This window comes from Anguilla anguilla, chromosome 6, assembly GCF_013347855.1.
Source record: "Anguilla anguilla isolate fAngAng1 chromosome 6, fAngAng1.pri, whole genome shotgun sequence".
NCBI classification, from domain to species: domain Eukaryota; kingdom Metazoa; phylum Chordata; class Actinopteri; order Anguilliformes; family Anguillidae; genus Anguilla; species Anguilla anguilla.
Window position 1 is genome coordinate 18,606,960 of NC_049206.1, and position 24,075 is coordinate 18,631,034.

At 39.2% G+C, this 24,075-nt stretch overlaps 1 protein-coding gene across 1 annotated transcript; it reads right to left on the reverse strand.

Annotated features, from left to right (window-relative positions):
* Window positions 1–1,887: 1,887 nt before the first annotated feature.
* LOC118230627 (calponin-3-like) lies at window positions 1,888–20,462 on the reverse strand. Its single transcript, XM_035423795.1, has 7 exons — window positions 20,141–20,462; window positions 6,080–6,201; window positions 4,984–5,050; window positions 4,570–4,707; window positions 4,258–4,374; window positions 3,701–3,847; window positions 1,888–3,116 (listed from the first exon to the last, which is right to left on the reverse strand). Exons 1-7 carry the CDS (start codon window positions 20,195–20,197, stop codon window positions 2,778–2,780), a joined length of 987 nt encoding a protein of 328 aa, XP_035279686.1. The 5' UTR covers window positions 20,198–20,462; the 3' UTR covers window positions 1,888–2,777.
* Between the last annotated feature and the right edge of the window lie 3,613 nt (window positions 20,463–24,075).

Sequence of the window (24,075 nt, forward strand, 5' to 3'; positions counted from 1 at the left end):
GTTTAAACTAGTTGCATTATTTGTGGATACATAGTTCATTTTCCTATTTTCCAAATAGAAAAATATTCTGGCCACACTTTTTTGGCTTCCCGATATCTTGTCAGTATGGCCCTTCTGACTGGCTGTTGTATTCAGACCACAAAAACACATCGGTTTCAGGCAGACCATTTTGGCTGCAGTCAGGGCTGTACTATAGCCTGCTACTAATCAACAGACAACACAAAGAAACAAAGAGCAACGCAAAGAAAATTGACTCTCAGTAGATTCTAGGCCCCTGTTCAATAAAACTGTAATTTACTTTGTCCCAGTGTTTAAGTAAGACATCTTAAAATACTTTTCAGCTTTTATATTTTCATTTGGTGCTTCATCATGTTGAGAAAGGAAAGCAAAATATAGAAAAATTGATAGAAAATGTATCCATTAAATTAGTAACTCAGTCAAGGAAAGGCTGCAGTCTTTGTGACAGCCATGTAATAGAGATCTAAGAACTGAAGTTGCAGCTCTTCCAGATAGACTTGGCACATGTGCAAACCCTTTTACCCTCTTTCCGTATCCCGCATCACAAGAATTTGCAGCAAAGGGCCTCCAACCAATCAACTGTTTCCATCAAAGACAAGAGTGGAATTCTGTTCCCACCCAAACAACCCATCTGGTTGTCTGCTTGTTGGCAGCTGGTTGCATTCTTCCCAAGTTAAAAAGAGCAGATTGAATGTTGTGCTGGATTTTCAAGTCATGATTCAGATGAAGTTTTTTTTTTTCTTCCCTGGCTGTCATCTCAGCAGAGCAAGGCTCTGGCCCTTTGTAAACTGCGTGACTTTTATCATCCATTATCATTGCAAACATGTCAGTTGGCCACATACAATGAGCAAACATGCGTTTCTAAAAGAGGCCATCTATTTCAATTTATAATTGTCCACCAACCATCTCAGTGGTTCATATTCATATCATCTGACTGCAGGACATGAAACCAAGTTCTTTCTTATGAAAAATACTAGATATTCTACTGGTCAGGCTGGTTTTACCACTCAAATTCATCACACAAAATGTTCCCAGAAACCAGTACAGAGACAGCACAACTTGCTTCAAAAGGGTGTCCAAGAAGAGGCCAGCTTTGGTCAGAAAGTACATTTTCTCATATATAATTAGCTCTAATTCTCATTTTGACATAAATCAAAAGGTGAGCCAGTTCAGTGGCATTGTCGTTGGGAGTATTGTTCCTGACACCATGGTTTGTGGATTGGATGCATGGATAAGCTATAACAAAGACTTTAATTAATGTTACACAATTTCTGTTTGGCGTGTTGAAAGAGATGGGTTGTGGGTAATGGCCCTCTGACAGGGCCATGTGTTGACTATACTATATCGCAGTTTCACATTTTATATAGAATGTAATGTATAATATAATGTAATTTTATAATGACATAAATTTGGAAATGCGTAATCCATACAATTCCCTCCCAAAAATTCAAAGGTTTATTTATTTTATTTCTGGTGAAAAATAATGACATATGTGCCCCCACTCCATCCTGACCTCCAATATGTGTGGTGGGGGTTCTAGTACAAAATCACTTTTATGCATCACCAAGAGGGAATTACACATTGGTGGTGGTGATTGTGAATATACCCCCCCCCCCTTGTGAAGAGGACTGACATACTAAATGTTGCTGTATAAATGTAGTTTGTTATTATTATTATTATTATTATTACAGGTCTTTTCATAAGCCAGAAGTTCAATGCTACAATTAATCTAATTTGATTAATCTAAAGTTTAATGTTCCTTCTTGTTACAACTCTGTACAATTATTTATGAACTTTTGGTTCATGTCATTTTCACTGAAAGGAGGACATTTACAGCTAACGGGCCAAAAAACATTGAGAACATAAATATAATGTGATGTAATTGTATTAACCAACTGAAAAACATGAGACAAAGAAATGGTCTTTATACAACATAAAATGTATTTATACAAAAAAACATACAACTGTGGGGTGTATATTGAGCCATGGAAATAAATACAGGGGAGGGGAAATTCTAAAATACAAGGGTGACTAGAGAACGGGGAATGTGATGGCACAATAAACTGATGCAACAAAAGCAGTCGAACAAACTAATAAAGGAGGCTGGTCATAACAAAATAGAATATAAAGAACACATTTACACACATCTCAGAAAACAGCAACATTTCAGTGCTTTCAAATCAAAGCAAGGACAAAAGAGAAAGCCAAATATAGATTTCCCTCCCATTACGTCTCTTAGCCATAAATGTGGTTCCGGTTGATCATTTAAAAAAATTAAACCATTAATAATGTAGATAGTTAAAGGTGGTGGGACAAAGAGAATATTAGACAGTCACAGGTGTGAGCTGGGACCAGTGTACTTCAGCATCCCTTCCTTTAACAATGGAGAAGTCCGAACAAAATGCAAAAATCTTGGATTGAGTATGAGAACAACGTTTAGCAGTCTCTGAAACGGGCAGCCAGCATTTTGCTGTATTCTACTTCGCAAAAAGGTTTTGAATGGATAAAGAGGGAGCATTCTTCAACTGAAGACACAGATTCTAAGAATAGCATATTATATTACAAGTGATTGAAAAAATACTGCTGTTTAAGAGAAACCCCATAAAGAAACCGGAAAATATTTTCTCTGAGGTATCAATTACAAAAAGGAAGGGTTGGAGGAATAGCAAAAGGCTCTGCCCTACCAATTTTTAAAAAATGATTAAAAAATGAACATACATGTTTAACACTGCTGACTACGTCGTGGTTGCAGGTATTGCCTAATAGTCGATGGCCTGGTCGTTGTAATGGCCGCTGTATTCGTCATGGTAGTCTCCCTGGTACTCCTCAGGGTACTCGGCGTGATAGTCACTGTCGCTGATCTCCGAGCCGTTGGTGCCAGTTCCCTGGCTGCCGTTGGCGTGGATGACGGGGTCCGCAGCTGTGGCGCAGTATTTGGGGTCGTACACCTGCCGGCCCAGCCCGTAGACGCTCATGCCCTTCTGGGAGGCCACCTTGTTTGTGCCCATCTGGAGAGAAATGGTGGAGGAGTCTGCCGGCTGGAGCGCTGCCTTCTGGTCGAAGATGTCCCTCCGCGTGCCTGGGGCTGCCATGCCAGCCTACAGATGGAAAGGGATGCAATCAGCGATTCTCCCACATGACATCTACTGGCCGTCTCGTCGCACACTACTGCGCTCCATTAAAAATAACCTCAGGCAATTCTGTTAGCCTGATCTGAGAAGGTCTGGTTTGGGTACAGACTTTTATTCTAGCCTTGCATTAAAACTACTTAAGCAACATATGGTCATCATTTAAGGCTATGATTAATTAACAAAGAACAAAAGTCTTCAGCCACACTGGCCCTTCTGGGAAAAGACTGTAGGCCGCTGATGTATTTAAATGGGTGGTATTTGAAATCATGTGACTTTCTAAAATTAATTTGCATTCAGTAGTTTTAGCTCCCCACACATTTAAAGATATATACCCTTGTGATTTTTAGTTATCTGACTCTATAATTGCACTGGCTCACCAGATATATATTTTCTGAACACCATGATTCATACACATTATAGTCTTGAAGTGCGCAATAAATTATATGTCATGTTACCATTTAACTTAATACTCTTACTAGCTTAATATCTCCGTGAATTGAAATTAAAACTTGGTGGATGGCTGGGTGAAATATGACTGTTATTCAGTCTACCTGGCTGGCTCCTTTATTGGTCCCCATCTGCAGGCTGATGGTGGTCTGGTCAAAGGGTTTTTCAGTCTGTGTTTTTGGGTCATAAAGGTGTCTGCGTGTCCCGTAAGCAGTCATCCCAGCCTGGCTAGCACACTTGTTAGTCCCCATCTGTTCATCAAGGGGAGAGAGAAATTTCTGGTCTTATGACAGAAAGCATGCATTTTCTCAGTATGTTAATCCAAAACACTTGGATAACATTTTAATAAAATCATTATGCTCAAACTAGACTACTTTCAGCTTAGTCCTCGCTATAACAACTATATAGCAAAATGTCTATCTGCAAAACTAATGCATCATGTAATGTATCAACTAATCATCCTAATAGTGAAAAGCATCTCGCCTAAAACTGTATGCCGTTTGGCTTTTTGCCAAACATGCAGCGATAAGAACTTTTACAGTTACATGCAAATGAAGAAAAATAATCTTTCTGAGGGAAAAATATTGCAATCTCTATACTTATCGGTATTAGAGAGCACGACCTATAACTGCATAAAATCTGTGTCGTGGCAGTTTCTCACCTGTAGTCCGATGACACACTGGCCAGCCTTCATCTTATCTTCATTAAAATGTCGTGCCTGCTTGTCTGCGTACTTCACGCCAATGTCGATCTTAGTGTCCATACCTTTGGTCTTCCCCTGAAGGTCACAACAACAACATGATCAAAGCCTAGCAACGAAAACCTCCAGCAGTTCCCACATACAAAGGCCCAGCTGACCTCCCCCTACCCATGCTCAGCTTCAAAGCCATTAATCAAACGTAGGCGGGAACATGTTACGTAATTCTCTCATGAAGCGAACGCTCTGGCGTTCAGTGAGAAGCTGGGAACCTACCATGCTTGCCAGGGCGAGGAGTGTGGTCTGGACCTGAGTCAAGTTCCCACTTTCAAAGAGGTCGTTAGCTTCAAAGATGTCATTGGGCTTCAGGCCATATGCCAGAATTGCTTTGATGAAATTCCCAAGGTTCTCCAACTGAGCGAGAAGGTCAGAGAGAGAAAGAAAGATGCTCAAGGGTTGCTCCCAGGATGCGGGACAAAAAACGCATGCGCCATTTAGAAAAAAGTGGTCAACCCTTAATAGACACATTGACATTTACTCATAGGAGGTTTGGACAAAGTGGCAGGACTACTGTTGTTTTAGAGGGGAGCATTCTCTCTGTAGTCTACTGTATTGGTCAGCCAGCAGCGACTGTTAAAGGCATTCATATTTTGCTGGTTACAATCATTGAGAACATCCAGAAGAACTTACCTTGTGCCAGTTTAGCTTTGAATGGTTTATCTTCTTTATGGAGCCTGGCTGTAGTTTATTAATCAATCTGAGAAGAAATTATTTATTAAAATTAGTAGTATCACAGCATTAATTACAAATTCACCTCTTGAAGAATGCAATTAAAAGCATTAATATGCTTTATAGCAATAGATGTAATGTGCAATGTGTTATATGGTAATAGAAATGAACAAGCACACACTGCACTCCTGTTGTATGCCATTCACTACAGTTGCAGAACTAGTGGCTATACATGCTGGTTCAATTTAGCCTGTTGATCAATATATTACGTAAGGGATAATCCCCTCAGAGGCAGTCAGCTATCAGGGAATAATTCCTAAAGGTTTCCTCCACAAAGGTCATCATTCCCCAATAGCTGACCGGCTCGGAGCGGATTATCCCATTTATTACAAGGCTAATTACTTTATACAACAGTTGCCAACAATACATTTACTGTTACTGATTTTTAGCAACTTAATCAGCTGAAATTGAAATATTTATATAATTGTTTTAGTATTGGCAAGCAAAACTCTGGTTTTATTTTGACTGTTGTTAAAAAAAGCCTTTGGTCGTTAATTCTGTGATTCCATGAAAACAATGATTCTATCAGGAAAAAATAGTTCCTTTTCATTATGCAATTAGCGCATTGCATTATTTATAAAAATTTTGCTTTTTAAAATGGTTTGGTCAGGCAGTGTGTCTTTCTTGTCTCTCTCAACAAGGTTAGAATGCAAACTAACATTAGCTTTATGCTAGATTCGCCATTACTTTACCTAGTTAATATTAAAATTCATTTGGGTTTTAGGTCAAAATGGTCTCACGACATGTTAGCGTATTCAGGAGCATCGGCTAATATGGTATTGATACAAGGCAAGTTAACACTATCAAATTAATAGCCTCTCCAATTATTTCCCTCCATATTATCTGCATTTGATGTTTGCTGTGCCAAGCATGCATGTGTACAATTACACACTACAAATTGTACCACACTGTGTGGGGGTTGACTGTAGAGGACATACAAAGACTCAAGAGGACGGAAGACACTTATGCGTTCACACACAGACGCACACACACTCACTCGCAGAGGATGACACCATCCTTTAGGCCCTTCTGGAAGTTCTCTCCAATGGGCATGCCCGTCACTTCCTCAATCCAGACGCGTAGCTCCTCCTCCTTCTGCACATCATATTTCTGCGCAATCTGAAGACAGGACAAACACAGTCACGTCTGATAACTCCTTATAAGGCAACCTCCACTGAAGAATCTTATCACTACCTAAGATTACTAATTCACATACAACTTATATTGAATAACTGAATTTATTTATGAACATTTATCTAAAAGTTTGTATAGGCAGCAGAAAAATTTCAAAGCTAAATTCAGGCAAAGGGTCTGGTTGGAAGTACCATGTGATTAGAAGTTTGTCACTATTTTTTTTTCTTTTTTTCCATAGAGCTATTCGAGGTGTCCCAACATGCTTTAATCAAACAAAAACCAAAATAGTTCTAACAACCACAAGATGTCACCTGAGAAGTAGTCACTGCATTTTTACCTAGTCAGTAAGAAAATTACTGCATTCACCACATAGAAATTAGAGGGTCTGATTAAGATCAGGATCTGGCACCGAACAAGGTCTTGGAACACACTGAGCCTCAGAGTGCAATGTCCTGTATTGATGGCCAGAGGCATTCAACAGGGGCTGCAAAAGAAGCAGCTATGTAACAACATTACCACCACAGTGTGCTACATTGTCCTTTCATATGGCCATTTCCCCCATTTACAAAATTTAATTCTGAGCACAAACTAGGTTGCTAGAACCATGCACCATAGTTAACCCATAACCCATTGTATTGTTACTTATTTGTTTCTTTAAAGTAAGCCACTATATTGCATTTTGTTAAACAGACCTGTTGTCCATAGGATATGAATGCATACAATGAGTCAGGAAACATGGAGCAGCGCTACTCTGTTACTGTCATGGAGGACTATTCAGCTGTTTTTCCCCCGTTCTCATGAAATCACGGGCACTCGTGTAAAGCTGGGGATCAAATCCATTTCATGTGGTGTGAATTAAGGGGTGCTGAACAAAGTCTGCACAGTCAGACTTTAATTAAGGGTGCTCAGCTTCTCTAGTTCCCAGGTTGTGTTTCAGTGATGCCCCATTAAGAAAACAACGCTGAATACAGATCATCACTTCACATGTAGGTTGCTGACTCACAGGGGGGATTTAATCATTGATAAATCAACACTCCCGAGGACAGGAAATGGAGGATGATATTGGCTTTCACACTGACTGTTTTGTCACAGTCTGGAGGAAAAACATGAGTTAGCCCTCTGTTCTGGATTATAAATTTGAGAGCAAATTTTTGTTCTTTTTCCATACATACACTATACAAAATCTTTAGAGCAACTGCCAAACTCATAATATTGTGATGGCAACATAAAAATCACAAAGGTAAATGTATTATTCAAAGTTTAGGGTGAACCGCAATGCAGTTTAATGGAATTCCGGTTTTGCACTCAAAGATCCCTTCAAACATTTACTGAGTTTTAGATAAGAGAAAGTGTTTAGTTGGACATAGAAAACATAAATAAATATCATAAATGTTCTTTGGTAGGTTCTAGAACTTAAGTGTTCTTTAGATTAGTATGTACTGTGGTGTCTATTATAATATAGGCCAGGTGCTTTCATATTTATTTCAAGTTCCAATCTGACAAAAAGGATGGTTACTAATAATTCCCCCCCCCCCCCCCCCCCCCCCCCCCCCCCCCCCACATTTCAGGGCACAATAATGTTTGGGACAAATGGATTCAGATGTGTTTCTGATTAGTCAGTTGTGCTTCCTCAGTACAGGTATAAGACAGCTTTCAATATCTATTCTAGGCTTCTGATTGCCTTTGGAGTCTGTTATTGGCAACTGTCAACATAAGGACCAGAGTTGTGCCAGTGAAAGTCAAAGAAGCCATTGTGAGGCTGAGAAATACAAAAGAAACAGTCAGAGACATAAGCCAAACTTTAGGCTTACCAAAATCTACTGTTTGGAACATCATTAAGAAGAAAGAGAGCACTGATGAGCTCAGTAATTGCAAAGGTCCCGATAGGCCAAGGAAGACCTCTACAGCTCATGACTGAAAAATTCTCACCATAATGAAGAAAAACCCCAAAACCCCAGTCCGACAGACCAGAAACACTCTTCAGGACACAGACACGGATGTGTCAGTGACTACTTTCTGCAGAAGACTTTACAAACAGAACTACAGAGGCTACACTGCAAGATGCAAACTACTTGTTAGGCACAAAAACAGGATGGTCAGGTTACAGTTGAAAGATGGTGGTGGGGGTTGTTATGGTTTGGGTATATACGGCTGTCACAGGTACTTGTCTTCACTTGTATTCATTGATGATGTAACTGCTGACAGCAGCAGCAGAATTAATTATGAAGTGTACACAAACATTTTATCTGCTAAAGTTTCAAAGTCAAAAACAGGAACATTCTTGACTGGCCGAGTTATTCATACGATCTGAATCCAATTGAACATGTGTTGAAGAGAAAACTTAAGGTAACCAGCCCCTGAAACATGCAGAAGCTGAGCTGAAGAAGTCTGCAGTACAGGCCTGGCCAAGCATCAAGCAAAGACTATGCGACAAAGTACTAAACAGGACTATTTTCATAACACTGACCCAAACATTATGGTGCTCTGAAATAGGGGGCTATGTATAAAAAGTGCTGTCATTTCTACATGGTGAAATCAAAGCACATATAAAATACAAGTAAATAGGCTACATGCTGAGAATGTGCACTTTAACCATATGTGAATTGATTACAAATCTAAAATTGTGGAGTACACAGACAAGAAAAAAATAGTGCCTTCATGTCAGGGATTCAAACCCACAACCACTCATCTCAGTCCAGACAACCAAAGCACAATTCTACAGTTCCTGGATGTTAAATAGCTTAAAGCAATAGTTCTCAAATTTGACACTGGAGACAGACTGTGCGTAACGGTTTTCATTCCAACCATTATTGCAACCTTGGAATTTAGACAAGATGGTAATAAGCACTTTTAATGCCATGAAGCCACATTACGTGATTAATTGCTACAAAACAAAGAAGAATAAATGTTCCCTATTCTTATCTTGGACATTTAATCAGATCCAATGCCCTCATCCACTGTAATGTGCAACATGAGTCATTATTTCTGTAGAATAAGGTTACTGTTCATGTTAATTGATGTAATTACACACAAGCATTCAAAATCAGTTGGGTCCTAACTACTGAAGGAATGAACATCTGGGCACTTAAACTAAACCACTGGTGAAAAATGAATTCAAAGACAAGCCAAATGACAACAAACCAAGCCAGCACTGCATTCAGTTAAGTAATAAATTAAAGGTAAATTGTAGTATAACTTAAACACGTTTTCAACAATCATGACTAATCAAGACACAAAAACAAAAAATCTACACAGTGGGACCAAGTTTGGGCACCAGTATGTTAAAGTATAGCTGTTCTGTTATACTGAACATAGTATGTTATACTGTCAAAGACACTGCAAACCCAGCATGACCGCCATTGTAATTCATTCAATTTCAGGCCCAGGCCTGTGAGCATGATCTGGGTCCTCTATGTGTGAGTCTCACATAGTTTGTACAGAGGAGGGGATGTGACCCCCAATATTCAAAGGCAATTATAGACAGGGTCTGCTATATGATTGCCAAACACATTTAGAAGTTTCTTGCGGCAACAGTCCAAGTTTAATAACATTTCATTAACATTGCTCTGAAGTTTACCCCACTGTCATTGCTTGCTTGGTAAAAAGTCACCTCTACACAAACAAACAAACAAACAAAAAAAATCTGAATACCATCCAATTACCAAATTATTCATTATATACATCTCTACTGCCTTGGTAATGTCTAAGATGGGTTTTTAAAAGCTCAGCAGAACCACACAAGATACAGAAAGATTTAAGGGCATGTCATGGCATAGCAAGCATGAAATGCAATGTCTTCTCACTATACATTAAAAAAACAACACGTTTCATACTTCCTGCACCCTGGTGTTTTTACAGTGAACTTAAAATGGCAACTTAAACTGTACTTCAAGACTGTAGGGATGGATGCTGCAGAAGAGTGCAAACATCTGGCCTTTATTAACCTCTGAGTCCCACACAATGTTAGCCTTTTTGGGGGATTTTACACGTCAACAGAGGGCTTGCGCTTGCTCATCAGCGTGCGGCTGTTTACACCAATGCCACATGGCAACTGCGTAAACAAACAAGAGGAAGGAGGCTTCATTTTATGTGCACAATGCCCAGGATTAGGCCACCTCCAATGGGAGCTTTTCAATATCCCATGCAAGACAAATAAAAGGGTAAAGAACCATAAATCCGTAGACTCCTTTCTCTTTCAACAGACAAGTCATATTTTTATCATTTTCTCCAGTTCACCATGCCCCACACTTAGACAGACAGCAATGTGAAAACTGTCAATTTGAAAAGGGGTGGAAAAAAGCTTGTCAACCAATGAACAATCCTCTCTTTATAACTCCACACGAGCGGTCAGAAAGAAAGGACTATTCTCTCATAACCCCCTCCGATCTTTAAAAAGGGCAAAAGAGCCTCTATATCCCGGAACGGACTCAGTGCCTGCGCCAGGAAGGTCAAGAGGGCAAAATGAAAAAAGGTTAATGACGGGATCTGTGTTTTGCTTTCCATCATGGCAACCTTCAGAATCTGAGAGAAAATCAATGGCTTTTCAGTGACAGACATGGCTTCCAGTGCTCACTAACTGGGTGTAGAATGGCAAAGGCAACACCTTCTTAATCAGGCCCGCATACTTCCGAGGACAGAACAACCCAGTCCTTCCAGCTTTACCCATAAATTATTTGCGAGTCAAAAGAAAGCTGTTTGAAAGAATAAATGAGCTCAGCTCTGGAGAAAGCCAACAAAATCAGTAAGTCAACAAATCCGTAAATAAATGTGGAATCCATGGCTTCGACGCCACAGTCTGCACTTGGTCCCCACCCATGCTAAATAATACCCAATTACTGCACAGAACAAAGTGGACAACTAGACAGGTCAGCAAGAACCACCATTTTGTACACCAAGAGTTCCCAAACTGGTTTCCTGCAAAATCTGGAAATCCATAAAGGAGATGCAGTTGGTCCTTGGCAAGACAAAGAAAATATTTTTTTCATTTAAAACTACATTGCTTAGATTCATATATTTCATAAATGACATATTTAGGATATTCAGATAAAAATTAATTTTAATTTGAATGTGTCATATTTAAAGCATATATTTAAATAATACTAAATACAATTTCATTCTTCTATATATCTATAATTATATCACGATGTAGACCTACTTCCACTGTTTTAGTGTTAAATGGCAACTTCCCAGCAACCTGCAGAGGGTATTGGATAAAGGTGTTCAATATTAAACCACTGAGCTGAGGGAGGCTTCTTCCAATTTAATTATCACTGAAGGAACAGTTGATGGCTACCGCAAAAAAAATGTTTTTAAAACCACTCCCTTTGTGAAACAATGAAACCCCCCACACACAGTTTCTGTTTAAATAAAACATGACTTCTAATCTTGACTAAGGATTCCACAATCAGCCCAGCTGATACAAATGAATAATTAACCTACCACTTCCACAGCATTGTTCAACAGACCACATAATGGGAGATGATTGCCTATATTATGTGGTTATGGGCTGGACATGTTTGCACAAGCCACAGTAAACACGTGTGTCTCAATGCTGAAAGCTCAGTTTATTTTGGAAACTCACAGAAAGGATATTCCAGCAAGAAGAAACAAGCATCCAAACAAGATTATGAATTTTATTTTTATAAATAATATTAATGTGTTATAAATGGCAACATCTAAAAATGACATAAGTTTAATACATTTAGTGTTAAACAATATTTAAGTCCTATCCTACCTTTTAACAGATATTAAAATCAGACAATGATAAAATTAATTATGAAGCCAACATGCAGGAAGAATTCCCAGTCAAGCTATAGGGAAAATAATTGGGGAGTCCTGTCTATTTATATCCTTCCTGGGAATTCCATTTAGTATAACACGCAAACTACAGAAGTTATTACCACTGATAAAACTGAAATAGTCAAATAATGACAGTTCAGAATCGGCCTTGAAACCTTGTGAATCCACCAACAGCCATGATCTGAATCCTTGAACTCTTTAACAGTAACGGCTTTTGGAAAATCCAGTTTCCTGCACATTTTTGGCAGTAGGGGGATTGTGAAAACACGCACATTTCCAGGTGGTGGAATAAGTGAAAGCCTAATCCAATCCAGGATAACATCCTGGATGAATTCATGGCTGATCCAATCCCTGAAAATGTCTGCATCAGCGCATTTCAGAAATTTTAGCTCTAACTGCCACTTGCCTCCATTGATGGAAGCGCATCATCACAAGGCCAAAAGAGGGACAGGGCCATTGTGCTTTTGTCAATGACTGATCTGAGCTTCTGATATGGACCAATCAGAATCTTTTATAGGGTTCATAAAGCATCATTCCCCTTCACTGTGTGGAATGTTCCCATGACAGAGTGCAGACAAGAGAGAATGTTATGTAGTGATTCAGCTGAGGGATAGAAAAGGTCATTCCCTGCAGGAAACCTCACAAAGAAGCACAAAAATACCAGTGCCTCCACCATTAAGGGAACATCAACATTCATCGAGGTGGCTTCTGCCACAATTGTTCATTCCACAGCTTTCAAACATTACAAGTGTGAACCATGAAAGCAACCAAAGGAACTAATAGGTTCCTGCAATGGGCCCTTTCTCATATTCACAAACATTTCACTTAGTATCAGACTCTTGCAGTAGCCATTAAGCACATTAACCTACTGGGTGAGATCTACTTTGTTGCTCTGTACCTGAAATAGATACTGCAAATTTGAATCAGCAGGGAAGCTATTAACTCACAGTAAATTAATTCAATGGCTTAGGTAAATTGGAGACTGTCCATTGCAGTGCACATGGGATGAAAGTACCCAAACTAGTCATGTATTGCAACATCATAGACAGATATCATTGGTGGCCTCTCTGACATGTAGTAAGCAAAGCAACCGTACATAATAAAGCCTGTAGTAATCCAAGCTGTAAAGTTCACCAAAAAGGTTTAATTTTGCATTCTGCAGTGACAAGATTTGAATGAATGGGGGGTGGGAAATGGTGAGTCATGTTAACATTGACAGGCTACTTTTGTTTCCACATTCTTGCAGACAGTTTGTCACTTGGGCTTGGCGTTTGCTCTAACTAATCCCTTTGAAGTGGTGAGATGCAAGCTTTCTCAGTGTTTCTGGGTCTAAGTGCTGGTCTGCTGCCTCTGCATGTTTTCTTCTCCTGGGACACAGATGGTCGAGGCTTCACGACTGCATGCCATGCCACACCGCTGTTGTGCTTCCTGTAAACAACAGGCAGCCACCCCAATCCCCCCCCCCCCCCCTCCCCTGCAATCACAAACAGGATCAAACAGCGCACAACGACACCAAGAACCCCAGTCCCACCGGGTGCAAACGAGAGGCACCCATATGACCTAAAAAATAGTGAGGGTCATATGGGTCCATATCACCAAAGGGTGCCTTTCATAAAGAATTCTGATTGCATGTAAATTGTAAAGAAGCACCATATAAAAACTAAACACATAGGCCACATGATAAACGGAATACAATTTAAACAGTGGCCTTTCTTTGGATGCAGGAAATATTACCACGTTCCCTGTGCTGTCCACACAACATTTTGTTTTTAAGTTATTTCTTAATTCAAATGTTTTGATTATATAAGATTTGTTTTTGATAATACAATCAGAGACTTTGTGCGCGTCCTTAAAGTCGCTGCCCAACCTGTCATACTGTGGTACCTGGCCCCTTTTCTGCAATGACATCACAGCCAGGCAGTTGTTTCTCTTCAGAAGTAGCAAAACAATTGTAGAACAATTATCTACACTTCATCTCACCTCATTTGGATACAGAAGTTAAATATCCATTTTTATTTGGACATCAGCTGAGTTTCCTTTCCAGCAGCTGTTGACGTCATGCATTCATTGCTATCTTCAATTTTCATTTACTATTATTCAAACTTGTACGGTCGCTCGATTCAAGTTTACGATTCAAATTCATATGACATGAAACATTATATATCCTCAGTTCCTTCCTAAAAGGCATCACCAAGCAAACAAGAAAAGTTTTAAGTCACCAATCTATGTAAAATTCCTACTACTCTTTTGATTTTGTGCAAAAAATCTGACTGAATAATGTATCAGTATGGAAATGGAAGAGCATGGGAAGACTTCACAACCTTCAAAAACATTATCTATTCAGAATGAATGAAAAAATGCCAAAACAGAGCCAGCAAGTGCTAACACGATGTGTCAACAAAAGAATTGGGTAGGCAAGGTTGACTATCTGAAGAATAAGTCTCGACAGAATAATGTATGGATTTATAAGGTGAAAGAAAGGTGTGAAGGAGATGGCATGGTGGAGTTTGTGAAAACGCTTTTGTCAGAGAAGCTGGACATACCAAGCGAGGAGCTGAATATTATTAAAGCACACTGATCCCTCACCAATAGGCCCATGACAGAGGGTGCCACGCCCAGATCTATTATAGTTTCTTTCTGACAGTGGGGCACGAGGCAGAAAGTCCTGCAATCAGCATGGGCAAAGAAAGAGATTATGTATCAGGGAGCCAGGATTTATTTTGACCAGGATTTTTCAAGTGAACTCCAACAATAGCAAAGCCTACAGGCGCCAATAAGATGCCAAACTCAAAGAAATAAATTCACACTAATTCTCATATAATCTATCTTTACCATTTTTACTTATAAAGACACAACTTATGTAAAATGTTCTTTAATGGCTCTTCACATACATTCATATTGTTTTAATTTACCCCTAACAAAGGGGGAAGGGTAGGGGAGGGGGAAGGGGTGTTACTTGTTGGTAAACACTGACAATGCAACGTATAATGCAGATTATATGTTTAATCTTTTCTGGGGGGTGGGCAGACCTTAGTAAAGGCCAAACATTCCAGATAGTTTACATGGAATGTTATACTCTCTGACAAATGTGTAGAGATTTCCATAACTGGACGTTGTCTGTTGGTTTGTCATTTTAACTTTCTCATTTCTTTTACATGGTGGTAGGCCCTGAAAGGGGAAGTCTTAACACTGAAAACAAAATAAACATGAAATATCTCCTAATAGATTCTAAGCAGAAAAGCAAATGGATACATGAAATATGGACAACTAATGATTTTTTATACAACCTGTAATGAGAATGTCATATAATGTAAACGGTATAAATAATCAAATTAAGAGGAAAAAACATACTGCAACAGTTGAGGAAAGATGGGGGTGATGTCATGCTCTCACAAGAAAGCTCACTAAATTGACATCTGCACAAGTGTATTTGCATCTTATAAATCATCAAAGAGGAGAGTTGCATTCTTACAATGGCTCAAATTGCTCTCCAAGCTAAAAAAAAAAAAAAAGTGATCACAGACAAAGATGGGAGGTATGTCATGGTAGTGGGGCAAATTGATAATACGACAGTTACATTTTTGAATGTGTATAACCCCCAGAACAACTCCCAGGCCTGATTAATAAAACTGTTTACTCCCTATCATCTGAAGCTTAAGGAATAACAGCTGTAGCTGGGGATCTTCATTTAATTGCTACACTGGACGGAGTGTAGCACAGTGGGTAAGGAACCTAAGGAAAGGTCGCAGGTTCGATTCCCGGGTAGGACACTGCCGTTGTACCCTTGAGCAAGGTACTTAACCGAAATTGCTTCAGTATATATCCAGCTGTATAAATGGATACAATGTAAAATGCTATGTAAAAGTTGTGTAAGTCGCTCTGGATAAGAGCGTCTGCTAAATGCCTGTAATGTAATGTAATGTAATTACAGATTTAAAACTGAACGTAGAGGGTAATAAACAACATAAGTCAAATTAAACCGGCAAAATTATGAGAAGGGTAACAGCTGAAATAGGATTGGTAGATGGTAGATGTAGGGAGAACACTCCACCCTGCAAAAAAAGACGTCTCATTCTACTCTAAAATTTATGATATATATTAAAGATTGGATTACTTTTTTTAAGTTTAAAATTGAGATGTCAAGAGTTTAAGAATGTTTCATTAATCAGAACACATTATCAGACCACACCCCAATATCACTGATTTTAAATATAGAGCTAGTGAGATGTAACTACAAAAACTAAATAACACCTTGCTACAGATAGAAGAAGTCATAGGAAATTACATACAAATTAAGGACACAGACAATATTAATCCAATTTCACTCCGGGAAGGTGCAGAGGCTCTTGTCAGAAGAGAAATGATATCCCATGCTGCCTTTACAAAGACAGAAAGAGAAAAGAAAGTACTAGAACACATAATTAAATTACCATTATCAAGTAACAGGGGATCTAAATACTCCAGCACAACTACAGGAAATAAGAAAAGAAACTGGACAGTGTGCTAATTGGGAGCGTGGTAAGATCTCTGATATTTACACACCAGCAATACTATGACAGTGGGCCAAGAGCATTGAAAATACTTGCTTTGTAAAAATGAAAGTGTTCATGCCAGCTTCCTTCTCTTTGATCATCACATGATCATCTTCACGCTGTCCGACAATGAAGTCTAAGGCTAAAAATGACCCAAATATACAACCAAGATATTAAAGCCAGCTTTAAGATGTTTATTCCGCCAAGGGGTATTAGGGAGGCGAATAATTCTCTCATATAATCAGAATTTCACACAGGCTGGACAGCACTGTATAGGGGCCAAGTGCACCTCTGTTAAGGTATAGCCATACATTGCTGAAACTATTCTTGATGCTACATACTACCAGAATGCATAGCTGTCACATGTTACACACCACCAGAATGTCTCAAAGCAGAAAGCAGTAAAAGGGAAGCCGGGCAGTGTGTGGGTGTTTTGCTTACCTCATTTTAACGGCTGCATTAAAACCCAGTTATAGTCTTAAAAACAGGAAGCCTGAATGAATTAATGAATTAATGAATGAATGAATTAATTAATTAATTACTTATGTTTTATGGGATGGAAGGGCTTGTACACATGAGATCAAGGGGAACAGCTAATGACAAATTACATTGGCTTTTGTACAGTGTGATAAGTGTGATAAATGGATTTTTACAAAAGCAGCTTAAACTCACTACCCACGAAAGCAATGGGCTAGCAGATCCCAAGTATGCAGAGAAGGAGACACATATCCAGAACCTTCATCTAAATGGAAAAAGCCACCCTTCAGTGCTGCACAATGGATGGCCACCTCCTTGGGAGAAGGCATGGTATTCATTCAATCCCTTGGGTTTCATCACTCATGAAAGACTAATCATGCCTCACTATTCTTATTAGATAAAATCCCTACATACTACAGCCCATAATTCACTTCAGGAGAAATACAGCATTCTCTAGGTTCTGTAAGCAGAGTCAGAGTCGGCTGCTGGCATAAACACTATTCAGTCGTTTAGGGCCACAACCATCCAGGGGCCACACAATTCAAGTTTAAGCAGTGGGTGTGATTTATGTTAGTGCCATTTGGGGCCACAATAACATTCACATTTAGGCTCACCAAAACCCTAGGGCCTGCTCTGGCTGTAAGAGAAGAATTAACAGCGTACTGTACAACCTCCATCCAAGAGCAATTCCAAATTCCAAATGGCTACGGCCTGGCATATCAGTTAGTCTCCTAAAAACAAATATCAGCTGCCATCAATGATGGAAACTGCAAATGCAACCAGCAACAACAACAATAAAATGTTATTATTTTTGTCTAATGACCGACTTTTTACTCCCTTGGGTTCAATTAAAGGATGAAAACCCTTACAAAGATGCAGAAAAGGAGCAAAACATGAAAAACTGTTTCTTCTGGCCCTGATGTTTATAGATGTTTGCCAAAGCTTAGCTGTACTGTATTTGAAAATAAAATAAATCATTTTAATTTCCATGTTAACTAGAATAGCACCCCCTCCAAAAAATGAAATAAATTATATAATATATAAAAAAATCTGGAAATCTGGGGTTAACTACAACTGAACTCCACACAACTTGGGGGGGGGGGCAGTGTCAGTGAAGAATAGAACAGGCTGATTGAGACGTTGGAAGCTGTCTGGTCATGGAGTCTGCAATGGAGGCAGATAACTTGTTGGCAGGAAAACGGTGCACCATTCATCTTTTTCCACAGACAATGGATCCATATTTTACCTCTACACTCAATTATGTAAGGCATGCTTCAGGATCCAGCTCACTCCAGACATACGAGCAAACTTTTTTCCCCAATGAGGGAAGGAAAAATGAACAGGAATGCTTGTGAAATAATTTAACAATGCCCTGCATTCAGTTAATTACCTACAAAACGATTCTGTAGCACGATTCTGTAGCACGACCAGAAACCCAACTACTGCAAACATTGCTACAAAATTGCCCCTCATTGCAGGCCTACAGTCCACTTGCTACAGAGCCTGCATAAGCCTGGAGGTTCAATAGCCATTAAACTGAAAAACAAAAATAGCACTTTTTCTACTAATTAGCAAAGAATTCCGGGGGGGTTGCTGGAAAAACACATCAAGGTCCAGTAATTCCATTTGGAATCAACCAAACTACTTATACTGACAGCAAAGTTGGAAAGGGTTCCCCGTTTCCGTGCAATAACAACAACCTCCTGGCTCCTGCTCCAAGAAATGAGACGTGGCAGGTCTGGCGTTCACTGTGAGTAGTCAAACAGCGATTTAACGGCAGAAAGTGGGTTGGCAGATCGACTTATGGTCGAATCGCACGGTCAGGGAATTTAACTGTTGTCACTTAGGCAGTGGTTAACCTATGGAAACAATTTTTGGAGTGTTGCGTCCCCTGAAATATTATTGGCTTGACGTACGTCATCCGTTACTTCAGTTGTAAAACGATGACAATGGAGAATATTTCTGCCTGAGAGTCAAGGTTCACGTGCAGTAGCAGCACATCTAAAAGTTCGCCTGTCGATAATTGTACAATTTTTACATTTTTTCGTCCGAACCCCGATCATTTTTTGGGCACCATCCTTGTCTTAATGCATATTTTCCATCAAAGGGAGGAGTGTTGCGGACCGCCCATGGCAGGCTCCTCCTTCCAACCTGACCAACAATGAGATGTCCACGGATCCTTAAATTTACGCAATTTTGAACGCATATCCGCGACGAATTTACATTTAAAAACAAATGAATGCAGTTAGATGCTGCATGATAATAAACAGAAACATATCCACACTCTTTAAAACTATTAAAACTAATTATGGAATTAAGCAAACATATAATCCCAATCCCTTAATTTCTAGATCATGAAGAAGGGAATCGCACGTCTGCTCAGAAGACCATCAAAAGTCAACAGTTAAATGTGGGCTTTGTACGACGTAAACACGTTTAATACAAAGACTATATAGATGTTCAATTACTTTCGAGACCTTTCTAAAGTAATTTTACCCGAGTGAAGTAAGAAAAATGTCGTTATTGCTCGTGTGTGTTGCAGAAATACACATTTTCGAAGTTAGATTGCACAAACATAATTTTCACAGCCTAAATTATTACCAAATATTTTGTTTTGTTTTGACATCTTTAGTCGAATGTGGGCTGCTCTCTGGAGTGAATATTATCCCGTGGTCGTACAAATATTACGACTAATGCTACCGAATTGGCAGTTCATTGCCTAGTGCTATTCCATATCATTTCAGGGACTTAAAAATAGCAAGGCAAATTCTTAACAGCACTCCATCCACACAGTAAAACAGCATTTCAGGGGTTCATTCCACACCAGGTACGGCTGGAAACTATGGTGTCCCACTGTTTCGGAACGGAGCATCTCGCGGAAAACAAAACAAAGAACTCAGAGCATCATGTCAAGTCTTGCACACTGACTACTCAAATAACAATACATCGGTGATCTAATGCAAAGTTTAATTGTTTCAGGATAAGTGTGCATTTACCACGAGGTATATACTTGTATGTAATAAAACCTCGTTCAGTGGAGTAAGAAAACCTAAAGCCAGGGGGAAAAAACAGAAGAACGAATACAACAAATCTAATGGATCTATGTTACTACTTACCTTGCTTTTCACTTCTGCAGATAACCCATAGGCTGGTCCCTTGTTAAAGTGAGTCATTTTCCTTTGTTTTGTGTAAAACAACGTCAGTATCGTGGAGCGATGTAGGCTATTCGTCTCAATAGTTTCTTCGTATCAAAATGAAAGAAGTAGACACGGTCCAAACAGATGTGTAAAATCCCAGCGCCTTTAACCCGTTAAATCACAAGTCTTGTTGAGTTATCAGGAGTCCACACCGTTTGCGTATAAACTTCTAGGGCTCAATAGATCTTTTTTGTTCGGAGAAAAAATGTCGCAAGGAGATTGACGGACTCCATCGAACCAATCAGTTGCGTTACTTTTGCATACGCGCTCTCTTTTGTTGAAGACGAGGTCCCGCAAAAGATCTGTGTTTTTGGAAATGGATATGGAGATATTTCACGGGGTGAAAATGCCGTATCACACTGTTTCTGGCTTTTCTGCGCAATGGGTAGAAAACAAAAACATTTTATTGAGATGGCTGAGATACATTTGATTGCAGTTTCCTCAGTTTACACATCATGTTGCCACAGGGATTTCAGGAACGCATGTGTCTGGAATGTTTATTTTCGTTGATGAGAGAAAGGGAAACCATTATGAAGACCTTTGTCTTTACAATATAGCAGAAACTTGTTTTTAATCAGCCTTTACTGTATTATAATGTCTACAGAAGGCACAAACCGATGTTACATGTAAATTGAGATATTTATATTGAGAGCACATTCCACACTGGCAAGTATGTGCATATTGAGAAGTTGTGAGGGTTGTGTAACAAAATTGTTATATATATATTTACCTTATCCGTGCCCTTTATCCATTGGCAGATCATTCAAAAGCTTTCTTTTAATTGTCTCATGCTTTAGATTTCTTTTCCTCGCCGAATGTAAAAGACTAAGAAGTAAAAACCGAGGTCAATTCACTAAAGTCAGTTTAATAATTTGATAGCGTTAAAAATACAACAGTCATGAGAACACGATTAATTGGACCTCCTCATTGCTTTTCTTTTCCTGAATATAACAAGTTTTGTTACTTTAACGTTATTCATATGTTTCCATTGGTAAATCATCAGAACTTCAGAACTGCATTAAATTCAGCCATTTTGCAGAGCCTATTGTCCATAATGACTTACAAGGACATCATGGCAAACAAACAAAAAAGACAAATAACAAGAGTAACTGCATGCACAAGAGCAGAGTAGACCTTAACACTATGGGTAGTGGAACTGACTACTCAGGATCCCCGGAGGTAAGAAACGCTCAAAAGGACTGGACTAAAAAGATTTCTTTAGGAAGGGGGCCCACAGAGATTGCATTTGGACTGATCACCAATCAGCCAACTGCTCTCTCAATGAAATGACAAAATGAGTTACTAACTACACTGGGTGTGGCTCACCATGAACCATCTGCAGTGTCATTTTAAAATGTAGCTAGGTGTGGCTGGTTGTATGCTTAATGTGAAGCACACCAAAGCCCTAATTAAACTGATTTTTGTTCACAGCTCCGCTTGGAGGAAGGTTCTGTGGTTAAAATTCTAACAATTATAACAAGTATACCAATTTATAACATTTAAATGAATAGAGAATTTTCAAATCATTGCATGACTCAACATTTGTGGAGTGTAGACAGCATTTCATCCCTATAGTGACACTCATCTCGGACAATGTCTTATAATTCGACAAACACTATTTTTAGCTTTATGTTAACTACTATTTTAATTTAGTCATTTAGCAGCCACATTTAGCCAAAACACATGCACAATAGATCTCACAGCTATAATGCAAATTCTGGTCTGCTTCCATAGGCCTGACTTACATAATATCCTACTTTGCTGAAAATAGCATGTACCATGGTTAACACCGAGGTTGAGTGTTAAAAATAGCAGAATGTCGAGTTCAGGATTTATGTTTTTTTTTCCCTTTTTCCTTTGTGGGACTGCAAGGCAAAGAAACTGCATGTGTTTCCTGCCCTTTAAGCAGTTCTATCAGGGGATTACATTGACCTTGAACAGGAAGCTTTCAACAATGGAAACTCATTGCCCGTTAACGGTGCATCCTGAAAAACTACAAACAGCCTATGGCAGCAGGGTGCTCAAGTTCCCCTTCTCAGAAGCAGAGCCATTCTCCTGAGTAATGTGTGTTCTTTTCTCTAGCTAAGAAATGTGCTTGATTGATTGCATCCGATTTTCTCCTCATTTCACTGTTAGCACTCAATGCAGGGAGCAAAGAATTCTCAACTGCGTATAATAGTTATGTACTGTACAGCTGCACAAGCTGTAATGGGGGTGAGGCATGAAGATCATCTTTAAGAGGTGTAAAATGTCCCCTTTCCTTCTGCCAAAACTATTTATGGAAGATTAAATGAAAATAATTTGTTCAGTTAAGGATCCCTGATGACATTATTCTGGAATTACAGCTACTGCTTTAAATTATAGGGTGACATTAGACTAGTTTCATTACTGCATTCTTCCTACATGCACTTTTTAGGATGTCAGCAGACTACTTTAACTTTGTCAAGTGTCTTTTTCACGTAGTATTTGGTCAATGTTCCAACACTGTATTAGACATTAGTCACATGTAACCTCATTATCAGCCTCCTTAAAAAAATTCTGCACAATAACTAAACTGGTTTTAAATTATAAGCAGGCTCCATCCAGCTTTTCAGGATTGACTCCTTAGGACAAAAATCTCAGACTTCAGTCCTGGATGGCTGAAGTGTCTACTTGCTTTTGGTGGTTTTCAGCAATTAAGTGCTGAACTAAGTCACATTGGCTGAAGAGCCCACAACACCTTTTCTTCATGACACAAAAACCTGTAGACACTATGGGACTTGAGCTTGATATCCCCGCTTCAGAAGAAAGCAAGCCTACCAATTAAAGATGTGCTCTTATGTAAACTGAAACATATATAGGAATCACCTTGAGAAGCAGCCCCAGGCACACAAGGCTGTTTGCCAACTGTTAAAACAGTCATAAGACCATAAAGATGCAGAAGGTTAGCTCAAAGTTTCATTGTGTAGGAATGGGGATTTCCCAGGATGAGATACCTGTAGAGCTCTTTTATTTCAACTTTTATGGATTTTAGAGACCTCTGGCTTGAGAAATCCATACATAAATCAATATGATTGATTTGTGTTGTTTCATTATATCACATAAAACATATTTAGCAGTGTCCCTGTTTAAATGTCACTTGGATGTACCATATGTCTGAACCCCATGGGAAAATCACAAAACTGATAACACAGACAATATCAGTAAGTACCGTTTTTTTATCATCTTTATCTTTATTATGCCTTTACATTTTCAGATATGGCCCTCAATCTACAATCCAAACAAATTACGGTATATGCACATACGATCTTGGTATCTCCCCTTGGTGAAACGACTTCCCTCTATGGGGAACGCGAGTACATTCTTCAACCCTCTGACCTTAAAGAGGGGAGTCCCTCTTTCCCAGCCCTGTTCCGCTGCACCTGAAACAACACCCAGAAAAAAAGGAGCGCCACCGTGCTGAGGCACCTGGGACTGCCTAGCAACCCCAGGCTGTCTGCCCAGTGCCATCAATCTGCTTAAGCAACACCAGGTGCCTTGGCATTCTGGGAGAAAAAGTACAACCTCAATAATGTAGCACAAAGGGCCAGCGCTAAATAACTTCTCTTCCTTGACTTCCTTCTTTCTCTTTTCAAAGTTTAGAGGCTCAGAACAGAGCACGCAGGAATACAGGCAGACTTAATTTGATCATGTGCCAACATGTCGGTTGGAATTATCACAGATCCTATGAGCGAAGGTCATTGTTTAAATTTTTTTTTCTGCTGTCACTATTCTTAATAATGTACCACACCTTTTCAGCCACAAAAAAAATTGCAAGGTCATGGTCATATGTTTGTCAACTTAGGTGAAAGGACACATTTAATTGAACAGTGTGT